The 21,572-nt window shown below is 53.1% G+C and overlaps 1 protein-coding gene across 1 annotated transcript in view; it reads right to left on the reverse strand.

Moving 5' to 3' along the window:
* Nucleotides 1-9,264: 9,264 nt before the first annotated feature.
* Nucleotides 9,265-21,572, reverse strand: part of FAM83F (family with sequence similarity 83 member F) — a 29,417-nt gene continuing 17,109 nt past the window's right edge. The window contains exons 2-5 of the mRNA XM_060113943.1: nucleotides 17,522-17,689; nucleotides 16,912-17,033; nucleotides 15,402-16,084; nucleotides 9,265-9,314 (exon numbers count right to left, since the gene is read on the reverse strand). Of these exons, the coding sequence (XP_059969926.1) occupies nucleotides 9,265-9,314; nucleotides 15,402-16,084; nucleotides 16,912-17,033; nucleotides 17,522-17,689 (1,023 nt within the window). The remainder of the gene's footprint in view (nucleotides 9,315-15,401; nucleotides 16,085-16,911; nucleotides 17,034-17,521; nucleotides 17,690-21,572) is intronic.

Consider the following 21,572-nt stretch of genomic DNA (forward strand, 5'->3'; position numbering starts at 1 on the left):
TTTTGTGTTTGTTTGTTACAACACACGCAGCTTTGAGAGTAAAAAGACTCGCCAAGCCCTGCACACTCGTATGCAGGCCAAGTGCAGCATGTTCTTGGAGCGCTATACTATTCTTAGAGCTCTATATGTGGTGTTCTATACAGTTGGCTTTTTGCTGGAGGGGAAGGCAGATTTAATGAGTGATAGCTGCCTTGGATGGCTACCAAAAGTGCTCTAAGCCATTCCAAGCAACAGGCCTTCCTTTCTTCCCTTGAGAGATTGTTCTGTGATCCCTGAACACATTGCATTGGCCTGGACAAAATCCAATACAAGGGGAATTTCTGCAAACAATTCTGCAATGACCCACAAGCTTGGGGTGACATAGCCAGCTGGATCGGCTCCAGCTCTGATTTCTGTGGCACAGGAGAACTCCCTTTACCCTTTGCACTGGCCTCTCATTTCTGTGAGACATTTGGAAGTGTTTATAATGCAGTCTCCGGTTCTCAAACTTATAATCATGGGAAGATTCCCTGTCAAAGAACTAACTCCAGAAGACAAGAGGACAGCTGACAGCTGATCTGGCTCACTTGGGAAGTGGGTGTGGCCACAGCCAAGGCCAATAGCACTGGGGGAGGGGAACTTTCTAGAGGGTGCTGATTACAGAGGACACGCTCATAAGAATTTATTACGTTTGGTAGCATTTATTGTGCAACAAAGCCCTTGTGACAGAAGCTGTGCTGCCTCTAAATCACCTCTTATTTCTCACAACCACACTTCCTGAAAAGCTCCCAGGGAAGCAGCAAACACTGGACCCCTCCTGTGTGCTGGCCAATGCTCGACCCTCAGGAGGTTCACAGGAGAACCAGATGTGCTGTTAATAACACCTACCCTTTCGTGAACACCGATGTGTGTCAGACACTGTACTGAGGGCTTTACATGGATCATGGCGGTTAACCTTCACAACAACCGTGGTTATCCCCATTTTCCAGGTAGGGAAACTGAGGCTCTGAAGGGCTGACTAACTTGCCCCAGGTCGCCACAGTTAATAACCTCACAGCTGAACCCAGGCCCTCTGACTCCAATGAGTCAGCTCTTTTCCATGCTGCTATGTTGCCCAGAGGCGTCTACATCGGATACACCACAATGCCGCTGGAGAGACAACCAGCCCCCAAATGAACAGTCGCCCTCATAGCCTTTATGAGCTCAACCCCATGCTCTTTTCTCTACAGACTCAGGGAAAGAGGCGCACCTCTTCCTGGCTAAATTACTGCCTCTGATGGTCCTTCCTCTGCATCCAGTTGGGATCTGGCTCCTCTCCCACCCCCTTCAAAATAGGCTTCCTGCCTGCCTGCCTGCCCTTTTCCCCTCTTTTTCCCTTTTCTCAGCGTCTTAAATAATGCCCTGTGGCCATATCCACCACTGCTGTTCCGTATCCTGGCTTCCAGCCCTAACTCTCTACTGAAACTCATTTCTCTGAGCTCACCTATGACCTCTTTGTGGCCAACATCCAAGAGACTTTCTTAGTCCTTGTTTCCATGGCTTCACCACTATGTTTTACTCTGAAAATCTTCTCTCGGTTCCTCAAAATAGCCAGCTCCCCTCCTACCTCTACAACTGTTCATGCTCTTTTTCATATCCCTTCTTTCTCTAAGCTCCTTCTAAGGAGTCTCTCTCTCTCCTCTCCTTATGTTGCCTTCCGGGGCTGTCGGGGTGGGGGGTGGGGGGTGGGGAGTGGGGGTGGAGAGCCGGGTCGTTGTCCTGCCTTCACCTCTGAGATCGTGATTTTCATTTCTCTGTCCCCAGCCTTCATTCTGCAGGCCACTTGCTGTGTGATCGTGTGCAAGTCACATAAACTGTCTGAGCTTCAGTTTCCTCATTTCTAAAATAAGTGTACTGAATCTGATTTGTTATTCTAGACTCTAAGATAATAATAAAACCTCAAGTTTGTAAGCACGTGCTCTGCCAGGCAGGCCTGGCGGCGCAAAATGAAAGCATGGGGCTCCTCGTTCCAAAATTATTAAGAATTTCAAGACAGCAACAGCAGAGCATTAAACCAAATGTGGGACCCTTCGCCTTCTGGGTGCAGGTCCCATGGGAGCCCGCAAGTTGCATGCCCAGGAAGCTGGCCCTAGTGCCAGGCACTGCTGTAGTTATATAGGTATTGACTTACTCAGTCCTCATAACAATCTTACGAGGTAGATACAGATGAGGACACTAGGGCAGAGGGAGGTTAAGTAACTGTCCAAGGTTGCATTTTTTAATTGGTAGGGCTGAGAAAAAGTACACCTGTTGGTTGGAGTACTTGTGAGATTCATACCATGAAGGATGGTTTCCTCCCCGGGGTCCCCTCAGGAGGACTTCCTGGTGGCCTCTCAGCGGGCCCATGCCCATTGCTTCCTCAGTGAGTTTGCCGGCCCTCGGAGGCCCCTTTCTCTGTCCCCTGTACCGAGGTCTACACTCCCTTCAAAGCTCAGTTCAAGCCCCTTTTCCTCTCAGGGACTTCTGGAGCAGAGAAGCCAGACGCACATCTCCTTCCCCCTAAATTCTCTCGGTACCCTGTGTAGAGTCAGACCCAGCCCTGGCCCGGCCATGGGGGTTGTTCATAGGCATGGGTGAAAACTAACAACTCCAGAATTTGTTAGGAAGAGGGCTCAGCGGCAGCAGTCTGGTTGGGGGTGGGGTACTGGGGGAGTCCTCTTGGCAGGACAGTGGCAAAGTAGGGAAGGGTCCCAGGTGTGACAGTTGGGGGTTAGCGCTGGGAGCCTAGAGGAAAGTGGCCCGGGGCCAGGGGTCCAGCGGCCTTGCAGGCCAAATCCAGCCACTGCCTGTTTTTGCACAGCTCTTGAGCAAGAATGATTTTTACATTTTTTGAATGGGTGGTAAAATTAAAAGATGAGTAATATTTTGTGACACACGAAAATGAGACGAAATTCAAATTTCAGCGTCCCCAAAATTTCATTGGAACAGCCACGCCCACTCACTCGCATCGTACTGGTGGGCTTTAGCGCTGCAGCAGCAGCAGCGGTCGTGACAGACCCCGCATGTCCCCAAAGCCTAGAACATTTACTATGTGGTCATTTACAGAAAGTTTGCCGAGCCCCGGCCCCTGCCTTCTTTCTCTACTCTGAGGAGGAAAGCAAGGCGCTGCGAGCGGCCGCCAGGTGTCAGCATCGCCCCGCGTGCTCTCCGCGGGGACCCGCAGCGTCGGGCTCTGCGCCCCGACCCGCGCCGATCCTGGGGCTCCTCCCGGTCCATCCGGGGAGATGCCGGCTGTCGTTGCCGCCGGCGAGTGCTAGGAAAGAGCTGGAAGAAAGCTGAGGAGGGTCTGGAGCCGCACGGGGTTCAGGACTGGCTCGGAAGCCCGGTGCCTTGGCGCGGGTCGGCAGGCTTTTCTGATGTGCTATTTGTTTGGTTTGGGTTTAATTTGTATTTTATATACGAAGGAGTCTCCAAACAAACAAAAATTGTTTATTGTTACCCAAAACTATCCGTCAAGAAAAGTTTGGGACTTTTGCACAACCAGATAAGGAAGTGGCCCTCTTCCAGGCCCCCTGATAACAACCCTACAGAGCTGAGGAGGGGCCGCGGGGGTGAGAGGGCACCGGCGTAACTCAGACCTTGCTGAGCTGAGGGCTCACAAGTGGCATCTCTGGAAAATTTCTCCATCTTTCTTTCAAAACCAGGGCCTTGAAACTTCTTCCAGGTGGATGAGCATTTAGGCCGGTGTGCCAAGTACTGGACATGAAAGTGTCAATTTTCCCGGGAGGGAGCAGGGGAGAGAATCCAGGAGAGAATGTCCCAAGAGGGAAGTGATAACCCCCCATATAACACAACGGAGGCTTCAGCCTTTACAGAGCTCCTCTTCTACATCAGCCACTGTGCTGAGTGCTTTACTCCCCGGGGCCTCTTGAGGGTGTACCAGGATTATCCCCATTTTACTTGGATGGATGTGGAGCAGCGTGCAGGGTCATTTAGCTAACATGTGGCGGAGTGGGGAATCCAACCCGAGCCTGCCCGTCTGCACTGTCCTCTTGCTGCCACAAGCCTCAGCTAAGATCACAGCAAGCAGGATGCCTGCCTCCCTGCCCCCACCCCCCGCCGCTGCCCTAAATCCGAGACGGCCTGCCTCACCGTTCATCCCCAGGCCTAGTGCACAGTAAATACCTGCAGTGCCTCTCCTTGTTCAATCGCCCAACTTCCAACGCCTTCCAGGAGACCAGCCAGGGTGTCCAAGCCGCACTCAGGAAATAAGGGTCACCAGGCACGGTTCTTGGCTCAGCACAGGATGGGATGTGCTTTTCCCTTGCTTGTGCAAAGAGGACCATAGCCTCTGCAGGCATACTGCCTGTCTTGCCCTTTCCTCCCTTCCTCTTCCAGGCTCCCCACGCACTTGCTGGCTTCCGTGGCAGGTCCTAGTTGGTCCCTGTGACATGGACATCTGTTCCTAGAGCTGCTTTCTAGTGGCTGCAGACAGTGCCTCACTTCTAGCCACTTTTCTGATGCAAACTTGTCTCCAGCTGGCTGTCACTTGGAGAGGCCACATGATGCAGTGACCCTAGAGGGTCCGGATAACCAGGTTCTAGCCCTTCTCATGACTTGCTGAGCGACTTTGGACAGGTTTCCTCACCTCAAGGCCCATCTCCTCCTCCCCTGCTTTCGTGCTGGCCTTTGAAAGAAGCATGCAGACAGGGTCATCCGTGAACAGCCAGAGAGGCCTGGAGACCCAGGTGACTGGGAAATGAAGACTGTCTGCTGAGGACATGTGCTGAAAGGAGAAGCCTTCCTGGAGGAAAGGATTTGATAAGGAAGGACTTCAAAGTCCTTAAGAAATGAAATCCTGTTTGGCTTCCATGTACAATTTCAGGAGTCAGGAACAAAAGTGAAAGGGTCATGATCAATTGCAGAGCCTCTGACACCGTCCACATTGATTAGCCTTATTCTCTGTATCACACGGTTGTCAAGTGTTCAATCATTTAACGAATCGTTATTAAGCAGATACTGTGGATACGATAGTGAGGCGGAAAGACAGTGTCCTGGTCTCCAGGCACAGAATGGGTATCTGTCGTGGAGGCAGCAGCCTAAGCTGTCAGCAGCAGGGCCTTCCTCGGTTCAGAGCTGGGCAGGCAGAAGCTTCGCAGAGGAGGGGTGAGAAGTTCAGGCCTGCCTAGCTTTTCAAAGCCTTCTGGCTGATCCAACGATGACTCGCCCTGAGAACACCCTCACATCTGCACCTGCCACCTCTCAACCTTTCCCAAGGTGCAAATCCTCTCAACCTTGGTCCGGCTCAGCTTGCTGAGCCCGAGGTGCCTGTTCTGCACCAGACCTCCTGCCACTGGAACAGCAGTGCAGACAATCACAGTGACAGCCGCTGGGTCCTCCAGGCAGGGAGGAATGACGGTGGTGCACAGCCAGGTGATAAACTATATGCACAGTGCATGGCAGGGCTCAATAGCTGCTAAAGGGGCTTTGTCAGAACGGAACGTGGCTGTGGTACCCCAAGTAGCGATCCCCACCTGGCCTGCGTTGAGGAGCGTGGAAGTCTCCCTACTGTCGGCCCTGGCTGCCTTTTGAGGTGGGGACACTGCTGGGCATACATGGGTATGTCCAAGGGTACTCTCTGTGTAGGACTTTAACTGAGACCGAAGGAACGGGACAGATTGGGAGGGAACGTGGCAGGGATCTGGGTGGAGTGAGACAGATGTGTGCACATAAACATACCTGTTCCGCAGGTCCAAGGCAGGCAAGAGCTAAGCAAGGTAACCAGAACAAAGATGGAAGATGCTACTGTGTCAGTCACAGAAAGCAAAATCTTTGGCAAGTCAGCCAGCCTCTCTGGGCCAAAGAGATCTGTCAAAGAGAACTGTTTTGCAGGATGTAAGCACAGAAAGCAGCTCAGGGAGGAGCCCGTGGCCCTTCAGGGCTCCATGCAAAGAGCTCTTTCTCAACTGGGGCGATTCAACCCCAGGGATCTCGATCTCAACCCGCAGGGACACTTGTCAATGCCTGGAGACATTTTTGGCGGTCTCATCTGAAGGGGTGCTACCGGTAGTTGGTAGGTAGAGGCCGGAGGCGCTGCTAAACATTCTACCACGTGTAGGACAGCCTCTCCTCCCACAGAGAATTTTGTGTCCAAAGTGTCACTGGCGTTGAAGGCAGGAAACCCTGAGTTGGAGGGGCAGGCTAGACCTGCACTTTATGTGCTGTGGGATTTGGGGAGAACAATGCACCTCCTCATCTGAAAAACGGGGGTGGTAAGACCCAAGCTGCTCATCATACAACTTTGTGAGGCTCAACCTCCAAATACACAGGAGAACTTTTTGTTAACTTTGTAAAGGGCCTTTTCCTGAGCGTTTCTTAGTTTGAAACCTGCAGGTGACTGAGGAAGGCATCTAGCACGGTGACTAGCATATAGTAGGTGTTCAATAAATTAAAAAGAGGAAAGCGTCATAGCAAAAAAAAAAAAAAAAAAAGTCTCCCCCGTAACCCCTCCCCTCCCCCCGGGCCCGTTTCCTCCATATCTCAAGGCTGCCTTTGTGGTCCAGCCTTTCTATTAGGGTCCAAACAGGCACAGGGTAGTGCTGTTGGCAGAGGCAGTCTCAGAAGCACCCCTGAAGGATCAGGGCTAGGGCTAACCGTACCCCAAGGACTGCTGGCAATGAGACTGGGAAGTTTTGCTAATGTCAAGGGAAAGCCTCCCAGCTCCGTGCAGGGATCCTGGGCTTCCGGCTCCTACGGGGCGAGGTCTAGGGTGGCAGCAGCCCTGGGGTCTCAGCTCCCAAGTGCCTCTGCTCATCTGAGGTCGGCCTCTCAAGGAGCTGTGCCATTTGTTGGCACTCAACCTACAGAGGCCGTACTCAGAAAGTGGGCAGCTTGGCAGTGGGGTGAGATGGGGCCAGAGAAGCCAGGCCCCGCACCTGTTCCTCCTGGAGCCCTTCTGATGTTACCAGCCTTGCGGAAGCTGCTGCAGAGGGACCAAGGGCGTGATCCATCCTTGAACTTGCCATCCAACTGGGAAGGCCAGGTGTCCCCTTGAGATTTGACGACAGAGAGACTATTTCACAAAGCATGTGCAAAGTGCTGGAACAGAGGGCAGACGCACTTAAAAGTGAGAAGCCAAAAGGCAGAACGGAGGGGCTGGAGTTTAGGCAGACAAGCTGCATTTTAGGTCTTCAGGATCCTTAGCCACCTTTGGACTCTCGTCTCTTCCCAAGCACCTTAGAGCTGGAGGGGGTCAGAGACCATCTCGCCGAAACCTCTGTAAGGAAGGGGAGAGGTGTCCCACCTCAAAGGCCGGCACTCTTTCCGTGACACTGTGTTGTTTCCTTTTTAACACATGGTCTCCCATCCTGCTTGGTTTCTCTGAAGCGAGTGAGAATGACCCCACGCTGGTGCAGGGAGAAGCCGGGGCAGGACAGCCAGCCAGGCTGAAGGCTGCAGCGACTTGGAACTTCCAGTCCAGAGCCTCCTGCATGTGAAGGCAGGGGAGGAACCGGGCTTGCTCTGGGTCAGGAGATGGGAAAGGGATTCTGTGGGCCTGCTTCTCTCACAGGGGAGGCACAATCGCTTAGGAGCTTGTCCCCGCCTCTGGCCTCCCCCGGCCCCGTGCCCCAGAGGTGTTCACTCTGCTCACCAAGAGTGCTCTCTCCACCCAAACACTTTGAGCTGAGGTGTAACCCCTGCCCCTCGTTTTCCACCTCCCTCTCCCTTCCCCTCCAGAACAAGCAGGGCCACATCGCCAGGCCTTGGTGCATAAGGAAGCACCTCCCAGCAAGGGTTTAATCCTCACAGGTGCTCACAGAGGTGGGTCAGGGTCCCTCACCCCCCAAGAACCAGGTTCACCCTTCCTTCCCCTGCCCCTCCCACCACCCACCGGGGAGGCCAGGCTCCTCTCGGGGTGCTCGCTGGTCCCCTTGCTCCCTCTCCCGTCAGGTGCTAGCAGGCACCAGGGCCCCTCGCCAAGGTGCTGCTGGTGCCCCAGGGTTTTGCAGAAGGAAAGATGTGAGGATGGGAGTTTGGCTCAGAAGTAGGAGGCTGAGAGAGGCTGAGCGTGGTGCTTTCTCAGGCGCTGCAGTGCCCGGCTCTCCAGGCCTCCAGCACCCGGCCGGAAGCAAGGCCAGCCACAGAGCCTGCGGTTTGGCAGTTTCTCTGCTGTCCGTTCAAGATCTCTCTCCGCAGGTCCTCTCAGTCACATGCATGACGAGGGGGTGGTGTGCGATTTTCAGCTGGCCTTTCTGGCCTGGCATCATGGCAATTAGGCCAGGTCCCTAAGAAGCCAGGGAGGCTGAGGCTCCTCAATACAGTCTGACTTCAGCAGGAGGCCAAGGCTGGTCTTTGGCTGACATATAACTAGAGAAGGCACATAAGTCCTGGCTGGTGAAGGGACTGAGGGCCATCTCTGAGGTGGGAGGAGGGCAAACGCTCCTGGTGACACAGGGCCCAGCCTCCAGCACCATCAGAACATCAGCCAGGCTCGCTCTCTCCCTACTTTGGGCTGCAAATCAAGGCAAAAAAACGGGAGGGAGCCGCCTCAGGTAAAGGCACTAGCAGAACTGCCAGATGGGCTTGCAGCAGGCAATAGCCAAGAAGGCCTGGACCACTCAGGGCAGAGCCTGCCAGGATGGTGCTGGGGGAGGGAAAGGAGACTTCAGCACAAGGGCTCTCAAAATGGCAGGGTCAAATTCTGCCCTCATTCCATTCAGAGTCCACTGCAGGAGTCTGAGGGACAGGCCAGGAAGGCCACAGCAGCCAGCCCCCGGCCGTCCTCGCTGCATCTTCCACCTTGAGTTCAGAAGCTCAAGCAAGACTGGATCCCGGGCTCAGAGCCCTGTCCTCGTCCCTTCTGTTCCACCAAACCTCTTGGGGGACCAGCAGCACCAGGAAGCCCAGGGAAGGAGAAGCCAGGGGGCTGGGGCTGCCCCCAGAGACCCCATCACATTAAGGTATAAAGACATGGACTCACCCCATCTGGGAGCCTGCAGGGCAAGGCTGGCCCAGTGGAGGGAGGGGGCTGGGCATAAGGGAGACCAGACACTAGTCAAGCTTCCACTTCATGTAAACAAAGGGTGATCCCCTGCCCGGCCACGACAGTCTTGTGGAGGCGTGTGATTGTCTTGAGATGCTGCAGACCCTCACACCTGGGATACAGGGTCCCTGAGGCCAGGATGGAGGCTGCAGGGGCAGGAGGCCAGTAGGTGTCCGATGTGCAAATTGGTGCAGGGTTTGACCTGTGTCTCCACAGCACAGGATGGGGGCATCCACAGGTCCTGCCAACAGCTGGCCCGCAGCTCACAAAATCACACAATTGCTGGCCTTGGCAGGACTGGAACTTGTTTTACCTGCAGAGACAAGGGACACAGGTGAGGGAGGATGTAGGTAAAATGCTCCCTGGGCTAGCCTCCAGCCCCTCTACTATGCACCACCCACACCACAAATTTGGGTGCTGGGGTCACTGTCTCCCTCCCAAGCTGCTGAAACCAGGTCAGTAGGTCCTCAGAAGAGCAAAAGGAAAGATTCTCCCTGTCCTGAAGGCCTCAGCAAGACCACCACTGATTGGGGCATCAGGGATCTGCCATCTTCTGACCTCAGCGGTGCGATTCACCAGTTGCTAATACCCTATGCTGCGTCACAGCTCACAAGCGCGACCGCAGTCACTGTCAGTGACCCTCAGCATGGCCCTGCCACAAGGGGGCATCCTCGGCCCGACCTGACGGTGGGGGGCAGGGGGGCCAGTAGCCCCCAGAGCCAGGCAGCGCCTGCGCCAGTACCCGCTCTGCCGAGCCCCATCTCAGCTCTTCCCACCATTCAGGCCGCTGACGTGGAAGGGGCAAAGCGGTGCCTCAGGAGGGGCCGGTAGGCTGACCGGGAGGGAGCCAGGCATGGTGGCACGGACCCCAGGCTTAGGGGCGCGGGGCACACCCTTCACAGAGAGGAAAGGGGTGGAGAGGCACAGCTCTTCTCTTCCCAGGCCCCTTCCATCCATGTCCCCTGCCTTTACACCCCAAGCAGAGGCCGGCTGTGTGCCTGCTGCGGGGAGTCCTCCTGGGGCGCTGGCCGCCGTCTCCTGGGTGGCTGCTGACCTCTTTCCTGCCGGTTCCTCTCCACACCACCAGGGCCAGGGTCATCTCCTGGCACTCACACCACCTTCCCATATCACCTCAGCTGTGAATTTCATGGAGGTGTTGTCGGCCTCCTCTCCTGGGCCATTAGCAAGAGAGATGCTGAACAGGCCTGAGTAGGGCCCTTCCCTGCCTGGCCAGCGGGACCCAGGCCTCGGGACTTGCTGCGGGACCAGCTGAACCTCCCTGGAGGCCATTCCGAGAGCAGCTAGAGCGTCGAGGAGGTGGGAGGGGAGCCAGACGATGATGCCCACCTCCCTGTGGCTCCAAGGGCCCGGAGGTGGGTCAGCCTCCAGTCTCCTCGGGTGCTGAGGCTGCCTCCGCTGCCCTTCCTGTGCCGCAGTCCCCTGGCTGCCGCAGGACACGTCCGTCCCCACTTCCTGTCCTCAGCGGCTTGCTGTACTTGCTTGGCCTACTGAGCAGATGCTGAGTTTCTCCCCAGAGGCAGCAGAATTTTGGAGGCAGGTGAGAAAAGTCGTCTGGGCTCCTGAGGCCAGGGAGGAGTGGCCGCGTGGGCTGGGGGCAGCCGGGGCAGAGCAGGTTTGTGGCCAGCTCCCCACACTCCCACCCACTCTCCGAGGCTGGATGCGAGCCTGGACACGGACCTCTCGCTCAGAATTCACCTCCGTGCCTCTGACGGGAGGCCGGGCTGAGGACTAAGCCCTCGAGCCCACCCCTCCCGCGGCGCACATACCGGAGCCCACTGCCGCCTGCAGCAGACGCTGTGGCCAATCACACCTGCTCAGGTGAGTGGAGGAGAATATATCAACAGCCCCACATTTCTACTTTTTACAAAGTGTATGTGGCACAGGCGGCCCAAAGGAGGCTCATGAGAGAAAGTCAAACTTCAAAGGAAGAAGTGAGACTGGACATAGGGGCGGGAAGTGGAGGAGAGGCGGCCTGAAGGAAGGCCTGGAGCATCAGGACCTGGTCCGATGGTCAGGACCTGGCCGGTCCGGCTCGGCAGGCAAGAGAGGGGACAGTGGTATAGACGGCCGTGACAAGGACAGCGAGCTCTACCTCCCTACAGGCTTCAGGACCTCACACTTCCCTTTTCTGGAAGATTCTTCTCCTGGATGTCCACATGGTTCTCTGCTTCCCATCATTCAAGCCTCTGCTCAGATGCCCCCTTGCCAGAGAGGCCTTCCCTGATCACTCTTCAGGAGAAGGTCCTCGCCCTCCCTGTCCCCCTCCCAGTACACAAGAGCAGGGGCAAGCTCACTTTGTCCACTGCTACACCAGGAACTTAGGACAGTGCCTGGCACAAAGCAGACACTGCACAGACAGACATTTGTTGAAAACAATGAACGATCAGGCAGCAGCAAGCTACGTAAGGGTTCATACCAATCTCATAGCAAGAGCAACTGCAGTGGCATCAGTGGGCAGTGACTGGGTGACGTACGTGCCCTCACTCACCTAGATGGTGACGGAAGCCCTGGCCAGGCCCAAGAGACCAGCAGGGCAGGGGATTTTGACATCTGCCAATGAGACTAAGGATGCCTGCCTCTTCTCTAGAGCCCAGTGGGATCAGCTCCTCGAAGGATGCCCCCTCAGCTCCCCTCATCTGTGCCATGTGACCGAGACCTTGGCTGGTAACAGTGCTCATGTTTATGCAATCAGAGCACGGCCTGAGAACATCAGCTGGGGTGTGACCTCAGGGGCAACACTGAGTTTTGGAACTCCATCTTGGCAAGACAGCTGTTGAATAGGCTTACCCTGGAACTGGAGGCCCACAGGTCCCTTATGGAGCTCTGAACCCCAGCAGCACCTCCCCAGCCTTCCATCCCAGGCAAGGGCCCAGACTTCCAGGAGAGAGATCTGAGACCTCCACCCCAGGGATGACACAGGCAAATCCGAAGTTCCCAAATCCAGGAGCCAGCGAGCACAGCACTGGGAGCCAGACCACACTGCCAGCCAGGGTGGCCCATCCACGCACCACTCAGGGGAACCTGGGAGAGTTCTGGCAAGGCAACCGTGGCTGCAGTCACCGCAGAGAACTCTGGGAACAGAAGCGTGGGCTCAGGGGCGCTCGGAAGGTGGTGACCCAGAGGCACTCTCCTCTTCCTCTGTACCGGGGTGGGGGGGTGGGGGGGTGAAGTCATTCATGTACTCAGGCCTCTGGCCCTTCCAAACAGCCTTTAAAGACGTAGGCAGCTGGTGTCAACCCTAACCTTCCAGAGATGGCCACAACGCTCCGGCAGTCCCTGGGAGGCAGCAGAGCCCACTGCCCTTTTCTCACTCATGACCGTGGGCACAGGGCCTTGCCTCTCTGCACCTCTGGGGTCTCGTCTTGAAACAACGTCATCAGGCAGGGTGGCTGTGGGTTCTGGGTGAGAGCATTTAGCACCGTGTCTACCCAGCTCATGCCAGGGGCTCAGCCAAAGTCTGTGCCTTTCTTCCTCCTCTTACCGTGCACGAGAGTGTTGGCCTTGTCCCAGGGATTTCCCCAGAGGGACCAGGAGGGGTTTCAGGACATCACCTGGAACCCCCTCCCCCAAACTGGCAGCCCCCGAGGGCAGAGCCTTGTCACCTAATCTGCTGCTCTGAGGACCCCTACCTGGGAAAACGCTCGGGGCGCTCGTTTAAAATGCAGATTCCTGAGCCCAGCCGAGCGGGACAGACTCCTCACTCTTTTGACAAGGCTCTCCAGTGACTGCTGGTCCCTGAGTTTGGATCTGTGCCCCAGAGTCCCGAGCTCCTGGCTGGGCACAGGTGGCCGGCTCAGGAAAGGCGCCAATTGCAGGAGTGAGGACTCAGCTGAGAGAAAAACCAGGAGAGGGTGCTTGGCTTCCACCAGTAGGGGGAGCTGTGAGCCTTCAAACTACCTGGCCGCCCCCCGGCTGGACTGCCAGACCCAAAGGAAGGGATTTCTGAAGGTTCTCCCAAGGGCCACACTTGGGTTTGCAAAAATTTGCATGCTGTTTGACAACTATATACTTCTTATCAAGTAATTGTACAGGCTGTCAGCTCTTAGCTTTCCTATTTTTCTCTCTTTTACCCACCCTGACATCGGCCTGGGTTCTCCCTTGACAAGAGGGCAGCAGGGACAGAAAGGACAGTCAGAATCAGAGCTCAAAGGGACCTCTTGAACCCTCCCTGGATCAACCCCTCCTCTTCTCAACCAGGAAACAGCCCTGGGGAGGTGAAAAGATGTGTCCAAGGTGTGGGGAGCAAGGAACTGGGAGCTGAGATCCATCCGATGGCTGTTCTGATGATGCTCTGAACCTTCACTGTAGGACAGGGATCCTTTCCCTGGATGGGGCCCTAAGGGAAGAGCTAAAGTGATTTCCTCCCAGATGACAGTTCCCAGTGTACTAGGATTGCTGGTTCCAACCTTGGGGACCCCCATGCTGCCAGGAACCTGACCCTCTGGCACACAGAGTCCTGCTGATAAGCTTCTGCTGCCTGAGAGGAGGCACTAAACCAGTCAAATATTTGGGAGGCTGGAGGCCACAAAAAGGGCCTTTGGGGAGGGGAGTCTCTGCTTCTTGCCCTGCCTTCGAGAGAAGAAAGCAGCAGGGAGAGGAAAGGTCTCTTAAGGGACTTGAATTCCAGGCCCTCAGGGCTGGATGCCCATCCAGGTACACAGAGGCTGTGCTGGACGAGGCCACTCTGTGCGTTTCCTGATGACGGAGCAGGAATAGGGTGATCTTGAGGGCCATCCCTCGTGCGTGCCGCTGCACTCTTGCACTTGCCCTTCTCTCTCTGTCTCTGACTCTGTCTCTCTGGGTGCCAGGCACTCAGGAGACGAGCTGGTACAGGGCACTGTCCCTGGCTGTTTGGCTGGCTCCTGGCACCCCATGCAAACACTCAGGGAGCAGCAGACGTGTCAGTGATCTGTTCAAGTCATCCAAGCAGGGGAATCTGATGCTGAGACTCACTAAAGGAAGCAGTAAGGGATAAGACAATGGCCTTTTGTTTCTATGGAAACAGCACCTCAGGGTGAGGGGCTGAAGGAAGAGAAAGCTTCTACTTCACTTGCAGTCAGGACGTGGGAAAGAGCTCCTTTTGTGGTTGGACTCGCCCCTCCCCCTCTCTTCCCTGCCAGGTGTTCACCATGGCAACCCTTCTTCCAAACAAGAGGTGCAGGGCAGCAGAAGCATCCGGTGCTGGGGGAGCCAGGGAGCCCAGGGGGAATGGGACGGGCCCAGCTACCCCTCCCTGACAGGACACGGGCCCTAGCCTCGGTTTGCGTCCCGGCCCCACTACCACTTACTGTGCCCTGGGACCACTTAATTCACCTCTCTGAGCTTCCATCTGCCACCTCCGTGGTCCCTGTGAGGGCCAAGTGAGAGAGAGAGCACCTAGTGAAGGACCCAGCACACAGCGGCGCTCAGTAAATGCTTCCTGGCCAAATGCAGCTATAGCCCTGGCACTGCTGCTGTGCCCAAATTCTCGGAGACTCCAAGCCTGTCCTAACTTTGAGAGGCACAGACTGAGTGTGTCAGGCTCTCTAGCAGGGCTGGGGCATCAGTGTTTGGGAAGACTTGCACTCCAGCCAATGTCAGGTCAAAGCTGGGGCCTTGAGGAACACAGGAATTCTGGAAGCACTCAGGCTGCCCAAGGTAAGTCCCTGCCATTACCTACCTGGCCAGCCAGGGAGCCCAGCCTCACCACTGCAAAGCCCCACAGCCATGGAGGGAGAAACCCCAACATGGAAACCCCTTTGACTCAGCAATGCCAACATGAGAAAAGGTGCCAGCAGTGGCCCTGGCTGTCACCACCAACCAGAAAAGGCCACTCTGGAGACTGTCCCAGAGAAAGAGATAAAGGCAGGGATAAAGGCAGAAAGATACCACCGCCAGGTACAATCTCTCCCAGAAGTAAGCAGCCTGGCAAATACCACTCATCAAATAAACACAGGGAGGAGCCACGTCAAACTATTTACAACAGAAACAAGGAAAAGTGGGCCAGGGCATTGGTGCGGCGTGTTTGGCCAGGTCAGATCCTGACGGCAACGGATCCAGCAAGGAACAAGGTTTACTGGAACAAGCCCTAGAGTCAGAGCCCTAGTCTCAGGCTACTCCGTGCCCAGCACTGTTCTGAGCACTTCATATCCTCAGAACAGCTGGGCGAGGCAGGCATCACTTTTCCCTTTTAGAGAAGAGGAAACTGAAACTCCAGCCTGCAGTGGCTGGCCCCAGGCCACACGCAGGCAAAGGCCAGAGCAGGATGGGAACTGAGGACCATAGGGCCCAGAGCTGATGTGCTCTCCCTGCCAGGAGGCGGCCTTCTTGCAAAATCAGCAGTGCTCCTGGACCAGGGCCAGAGGCCTGAGGAGCCCTGGGCCCGGTGGGAGGGGCTCACCTGAGACGTCGCCACTGGAGCCCTGGTTGGGCCTCTTCCCCATCATAAACTCCGCTTCGGCCAAGGCCTCGGGGGAGAGGGCACTGGCCGTGCTACTGGGCGCTGCGGGCCTCTTGGACCACCGGCTGAAGAACCTACTGCTGAAGCACCTGCCCCCCTTGGCCGCGGTGGCCTCCCCATTGGCAGCTTCTCCCCTGCCACTTCGGGCAAGGGCCTCCCGGAGTCTGGGCTTCAGGTCCACACGCAGGTGGGAGACCACCCTGCCATCCTGACTCAGCTCTCCCGAGGGAACGGGCTCCACGGGGGGCAGCACCTGCTCCAGCGTGACCAGGTCGTGCAGAAAACTCTCCAGGCGCCCTGCTGACTCGCTGCCCTCCTCCTGCCCCTCTGCATTGCTGCTGGCCTCCCGCTGCTGCCGGGCAGCCCAGCGCATCATCTCCCCAGGTGGGTGGCGGCTGCCTGCCACCAGGGTGTACTTGGGGTTGATAAGCTTGCGAGCCACGGTGGAGGAGTAGTTGAGGCCCAGCCTGCCAGCGCCTCCTGCCAGGCCCAGCTGCTGGTACAAGTCCACCTCCTCGGAGATGGCGTACAGCTCCCGGAACTCCACGTCGAAGGGCTCCACGTTCTGCCCCGTCAGGAGGAGGAGAAGGTTCCTGTCCACATGGGAGGAACTCCAGGTGAATCTGGGAACACAGGGACAGAAAAGCAACATACATGTGCCCAGGTCTGCAGCCTCGCCCTGCCAGCCGCCCCTCGGTGAGCCCATCTCAAATCCCGCTGCCCAGCCCGACCTGCTCCACCACTGAGGCTGGATGCCTTGCTGCCTTCGTGCTGGGGTGCTCTCCCTCCACAGACCCAAATCCTCCCTTGGTCCAGGGCTTGGCCTCAAATGCAGAAAGCAGGCAGTGGGTGCAGGGCAAGGGCAAGAGAAGTCAGGCCTGGATTCAAACCTGCTTTCTGCCCTGTGTGCCTTGTCAAATGGGGCTTGTAAGGTGTACAGTCACAGAGTTGTTGTGAGGCTCAAAGTCCAATAACAAATATAAAAGGTTTCGCTCAGTACCTGGCACAAACATACATTTAATAAGTAGTACCTATAGCTGCCACTGCTGTTAATGGTATTCCATTCCTTAATAGTTCTTCTCTGAATTTTTAGAGCACTTAGCGTCTGCAAAACCCCATACTTTAACCACGTAAGAGGACTGACGCCATTTATTAATTGTTTCATGTGCTCGGGCCTCTTCCAGCCTCAAAAGGCAACCAGTTGTTGTGGACCATGAAAGGCAGGCAGTGCTTAATGCTCAACAAAAGTTGACCCTCTTTCTTGAATAATCCATTAGCCAGAAAGTTTGAGGGAAGGGACTGGCCAGGAGGCTATTCTTTGCTATCAGAATAGACAAGAGCTCTTAAACTCATAATTGTGGAGGTTCTAGTCCAGCATCTTTCTGAACATGAACACTTCTGACCATGAACAAAGGCCTCCTAGGCCCTTCTCTGACCTGGCCCAACTCACCTGTAGGATCCAGTGGCTACTTTGTCACCATCTACCATTAGGAACTTGGATGACAGGGTCCCCTTGATCTTCCCCATGGGCATGTAAAAGCCAACACCTGTCACAGAGCGGACACGGATGTTCTGTTGAGAAGAGGAGAAGGGCACTGTCACTCAGGCTGGGGGCCTAGAGGCTCTAAGCTGAGTCTCTGCGTGGGTGGAGGATGAATCCTCTTGTCCACGGGACCCTGACTCTGCTTCCTACGGCCTGAGGAAGTCAGCAAATCTGGCTTTGGGCTCGGACGGGCCCAGGTAGCCCCGGTCTGCTCTGAAAGCTCTTCAGAAGAGAAACACAGCCCTGCCTTCAACCCTGACAGTGACTCTGCGGGCTGAGCCCCCGGGACTAGGCTGGAGCTGCCTCCTTAGCCTCAGCAGCCTTGGGATAAAACGTAAGCTGGGCATGTAGTTAGGGTTATCAGTTCATGAGGCAAGGTTTTAGACAGAAGGAAAGGGGTTGAGAGTGCTGTTCACCTGGGCCCCTGAACTGGGGAGCAGGCAGAGGGAGGGGCAGAGGCAGTCTCCATCCCACTTCCTTCCCCCCTCCCACCCCCAGTCCCAGTGATACAACTTACCCGAATACGGAAGTCAGCGAGCTTCAGGCCCTGACACATCTCCAGGAAATACTTCACGCCCGCCTCGTCCAGGATGATGTACACTGGCACGCGGCGCTGGGAGGCAGCATCCACAATGTCCTGGAAGATCTCACCATCAGTGAAGAGGTCCATGACCACAGCAATGACCTGGACGGGGAAGGGCACTAGTGAGGCACGTGGTGACTACACACGCACAGAGTCACACTGCGGCCCACAGAGGACCAGCTGGGCTGGGGTAAGTGCTGGCCAAGAGTCAAAAATGCCATCTGCACCACTCCTGGGTTTTGCACATCCCCACCCACCTCTGAGCACATGTGAGCAGGAGATGGGCTCCCTGCTCTGGGAAATGAAGATGGTGCAGGCCATGCTGCTTGTACTCCATCCTTGGCAAATTCCCACTACCCACCCTGGGGATCTTCCAGCGGCTCTTCAGAAGCCATGTTAGTGGAGATCTAGGAGGCTGAGGAAAGTTGGTTCTGGTCACTTCGGGAAATAAGCAGGTTCAAGGAGCTGCAGTCACTGAGAGGCATGAAATGGACCATTTCCACAAGCTGCAGATCTGCTCAGATACCACTTTCTTTGCAGACCTGGGTGCTTTGATCTCCCTGCAGCTGTGCAAAGCCCTGTGCTTCCCTGAGCACAGATTCGGGCAGAGCTCCAGTTAGCTCGGGCTCCCTTGGCCTCCAGGTGTCCAGACCATCCCACTTCATCCTCAAATCAAGGTCCCTGCCTGGGACCCTTGATTTCCAAAAGCCAGTCTTGATTATCCATCCTGGAAGGCGAGGCCTTCCACAGCCTGAGGCAGATTTGCCTTTCTGACCTCAGCCTCCTCCACTTTCCTACACAAACCTTCTGCTCCAGAGGCAGGGTTTTCTTGTTGGCCCCAAGCACTGTGCCCATGATGCAGAGGAAAGTATGTGCTTTGGGGTCAGAGAGATCTGATTATAACCACTTTCTATTTATGTAACCTTAGGTAAATCCCTTAACTTTGATGAGACTCTGTTTCCTCATCTGCAAAGTGGGGATACTCTGTACTTGATACATTTGGCATCAGGATTAGAAATAACATCTGTAAGCATCAACAATGCCTGATATGTAGGTAAGTCTTCAATAAATGGTAACCATTTTATGGTCGAAGGAGTCTGCTTGTCGTTGCAACTGAAAGCCCGAACGCTGAAGCCAGGCAGACCAGGCCTGCTTCACTAACTCCACTGCTGACTCATCAGTGCCCCAGCTTCCTTGGCAGCGAAATCGAGCTCATAGTAGCACCTGTCTCAAAGGGTTGTTGAGAAGGCTTAGAGAAGCAAACTGGGAAAGCGTTTAGCACAGTGCCGGCACATGTTAAACTCAGTAAGTGTATCCTCCATCACCATCGTCATCATCACAATCACCATCACCTTCACGTGTGCTCTGCCATTATCTCTGCCTCTAAAGACCACCCCCCAACACCATTTACACAATATCACATAAGGCCCTTCTTACCTCCTACATTTAATACCCAGTCATTCATACAAGTAACATTTACAAAGCCCCACAGGCAGAGGGAGGATCTAAGGACAAACAAACTATAGTCCCTAACTTCAAGGGGTTAATCCAGTTGGAATCACAAGACATTCACACAAAATAATAAGACATAAGGTAAAACGAGATAAATGCCTTAAGAGATGCACAAATGATGTGTGATGTGAGTTCAAAGGAGGGTGGTAGGAAGAGAAGGAGGGACTTAGGGAGGGGGAAGATTGAAAGATTACTTTCAGCCAGGGGAGAACAGGAAAGGTTTCACCGAGGAAGCTGAAACCTGAAGAATGGGCGGCCTTGGGTGCCATGAGAAATGAGCAGGGAAGAAAACCAAGCAGGGAATAAAACCAAGCAGGGAAGTGGGCAGGGCTGCCATGCATGGGTATGCAGGTTGTGCACTGCACACAGGCACTGGGCTGATGGGGGTGAGTGGGAGCTGTGCCTGCCTGAGGAAGAGATGCCTTTTCCTAATCTGCACACAGGTGCCACATGGGCTACCAGGGGCCTAGGAGGTGAACATTTCAGGCAAAGAAAACAGCACAAGCAACAGCACTGAGGACAGGCATGACTGACAAAAACAGATGAGATGCAAATAAAATACTGAATGAAGAAAGAGAAATAACTACAGATATATTTACTTTTTAAGAAATTCTTACTATTTAAGAAATGGTAAAAAGACTAGGAATATTTACACATTGATGACTTTGAAAATGAAATTGACATGGATAAATCATTAAAAGTGAATTAAACTTATCAACTATAGTTGTTTTTTAAAAAGTAAATTAAATATAGTACAGCATAATCAAGTAAGGTTATCCTAAAAATGAAAGGATTATTCAACATCAGAAACATATCAATTTATAACATTTATAGTGTCAAAGAGGGAAAATCATATATTATCTTAATAAGTTTTTAATAAGTATTTGATAACACTATTTGTGATTAAAATTCTCAGAAAACTAGGAATAGATGGGACCTTCCTTAATGTCATAAAGGCTATCTACTAAAAACCCTCATGAAACATACTTAAAGTTGCATTCCCTTTAAGTCTTAAGCAAGTCAAGAATATTCACTTATCACCACTGCTGTTCAACAAAGTATTGGCGGTCCTGACCAATGCCATATGACAAGAAAAAGAAATGAGACAGAAGGATTAGAAGAGACAAAACTACCAGTATTTAAGGATGATATTAAAAAAAACAAAAGTAGAATGCAGAGAAAAACTATTAGAAGTAACAGGAGAATTTGGTAAGATTGCCAGATACAAGAAAAACTTACAAAAACCAACAGCATTCTTCTACTACAGCAATAACCAATTAAAAAAAAAAGAAAAGAAGGTCCATTCAAAATTGCAACTTAAGCACATAGTATTTAGGAATTAATACCTGTATGGAGAAATTGAGAAAACTCTATTAAAGGACAGTTACAAATATTTGAATAAATGAAAAGATAAATTTTGTTCATGGATAACATGATTTAATGTTTTAAAAATCCAGTTCTCATATTAATAAAATCCAATGCAATTCCAGTGAATGGTCAGTAAAATTTTTTGAGGAGTTCAAATATTTCTAAGCTGTGAGGAAGAATGAAGATTCAAATAGCTAAATCAATTTTGAAAAAGAAAAGCTAAAAGGGGACACTTGTCCTACTAGACAGTAAGACATACTGCAGAGCCAAATTAATAAGAATTGTGATACTGAGATAGGAAGGAACTGACAAACAGACCATGGGACAGAATAGAGAGACCAGAAATATACAGGTACCTACACACATACATAAAACTTTAAGTTAACTTAAAGTCTTAACTTTAAGGTAGAATCACAACTCAGTGGAGAAAGGATGTTGTTTAGTAGATGCTATTGGGACAACTGGCATACTAAATAGAGAAAAATAAAATGGATCCCTACCTCACACCATATATGAAGGTGAATTTCAGGTAGGCTGTATACCTAAATGCAGAAGATACAACTCATAAAGGAATTCATGAAATATAGGAAAATATCTTCATGGCATAGGTAAGATAGGATATCTTAAGATTCCAAAAGCATGAATCATAAGACAAATAAAATTTTAAAAGAGGCATTTGGCAAGTTAGGGATTTTCTGTTCAAAGAAAGATGTCAATAGACAAAGATAACTGACAGGGAGAAGATATCTGCAATGTCTGCAACCAAAAGGAACTAATAATACACAAGAGATGCCTGCACATCAGCAAGAAAAAGAAAACTAATTAGAATAATGGGCAAAGGATATGAATAGGTAATTCCTACAGGAGATACCTGAATGGCTAATAAGTATGTAAAGAGAAGCAGACCTCATTAGTAAGCAGAAAGATTCAAATTAAAGCAAAGAGATAGTAATAACTGCAAATGAAGTGTAACCTTTAAAAATTGTATAAAAAATTTTAAATAAGTTTAAAAAAAGCAAAGAGATGAGAGATACCACTTTTTACAACTATAACATTAACTAAAAACTAGAAAGTTGGATAGTCCTAAATGTTGGCGTGTGAGGAA

This window comes from Mesoplodon densirostris, chromosome 11 (genome assembly GCF_025265405.1).
Source record: "Mesoplodon densirostris isolate mMesDen1 chromosome 11, mMesDen1 primary haplotype, whole genome shotgun sequence".
NCBI lineage: Eukaryota > Metazoa > Chordata > Mammalia > Artiodactyla > Ziphiidae > Mesoplodon > Mesoplodon densirostris.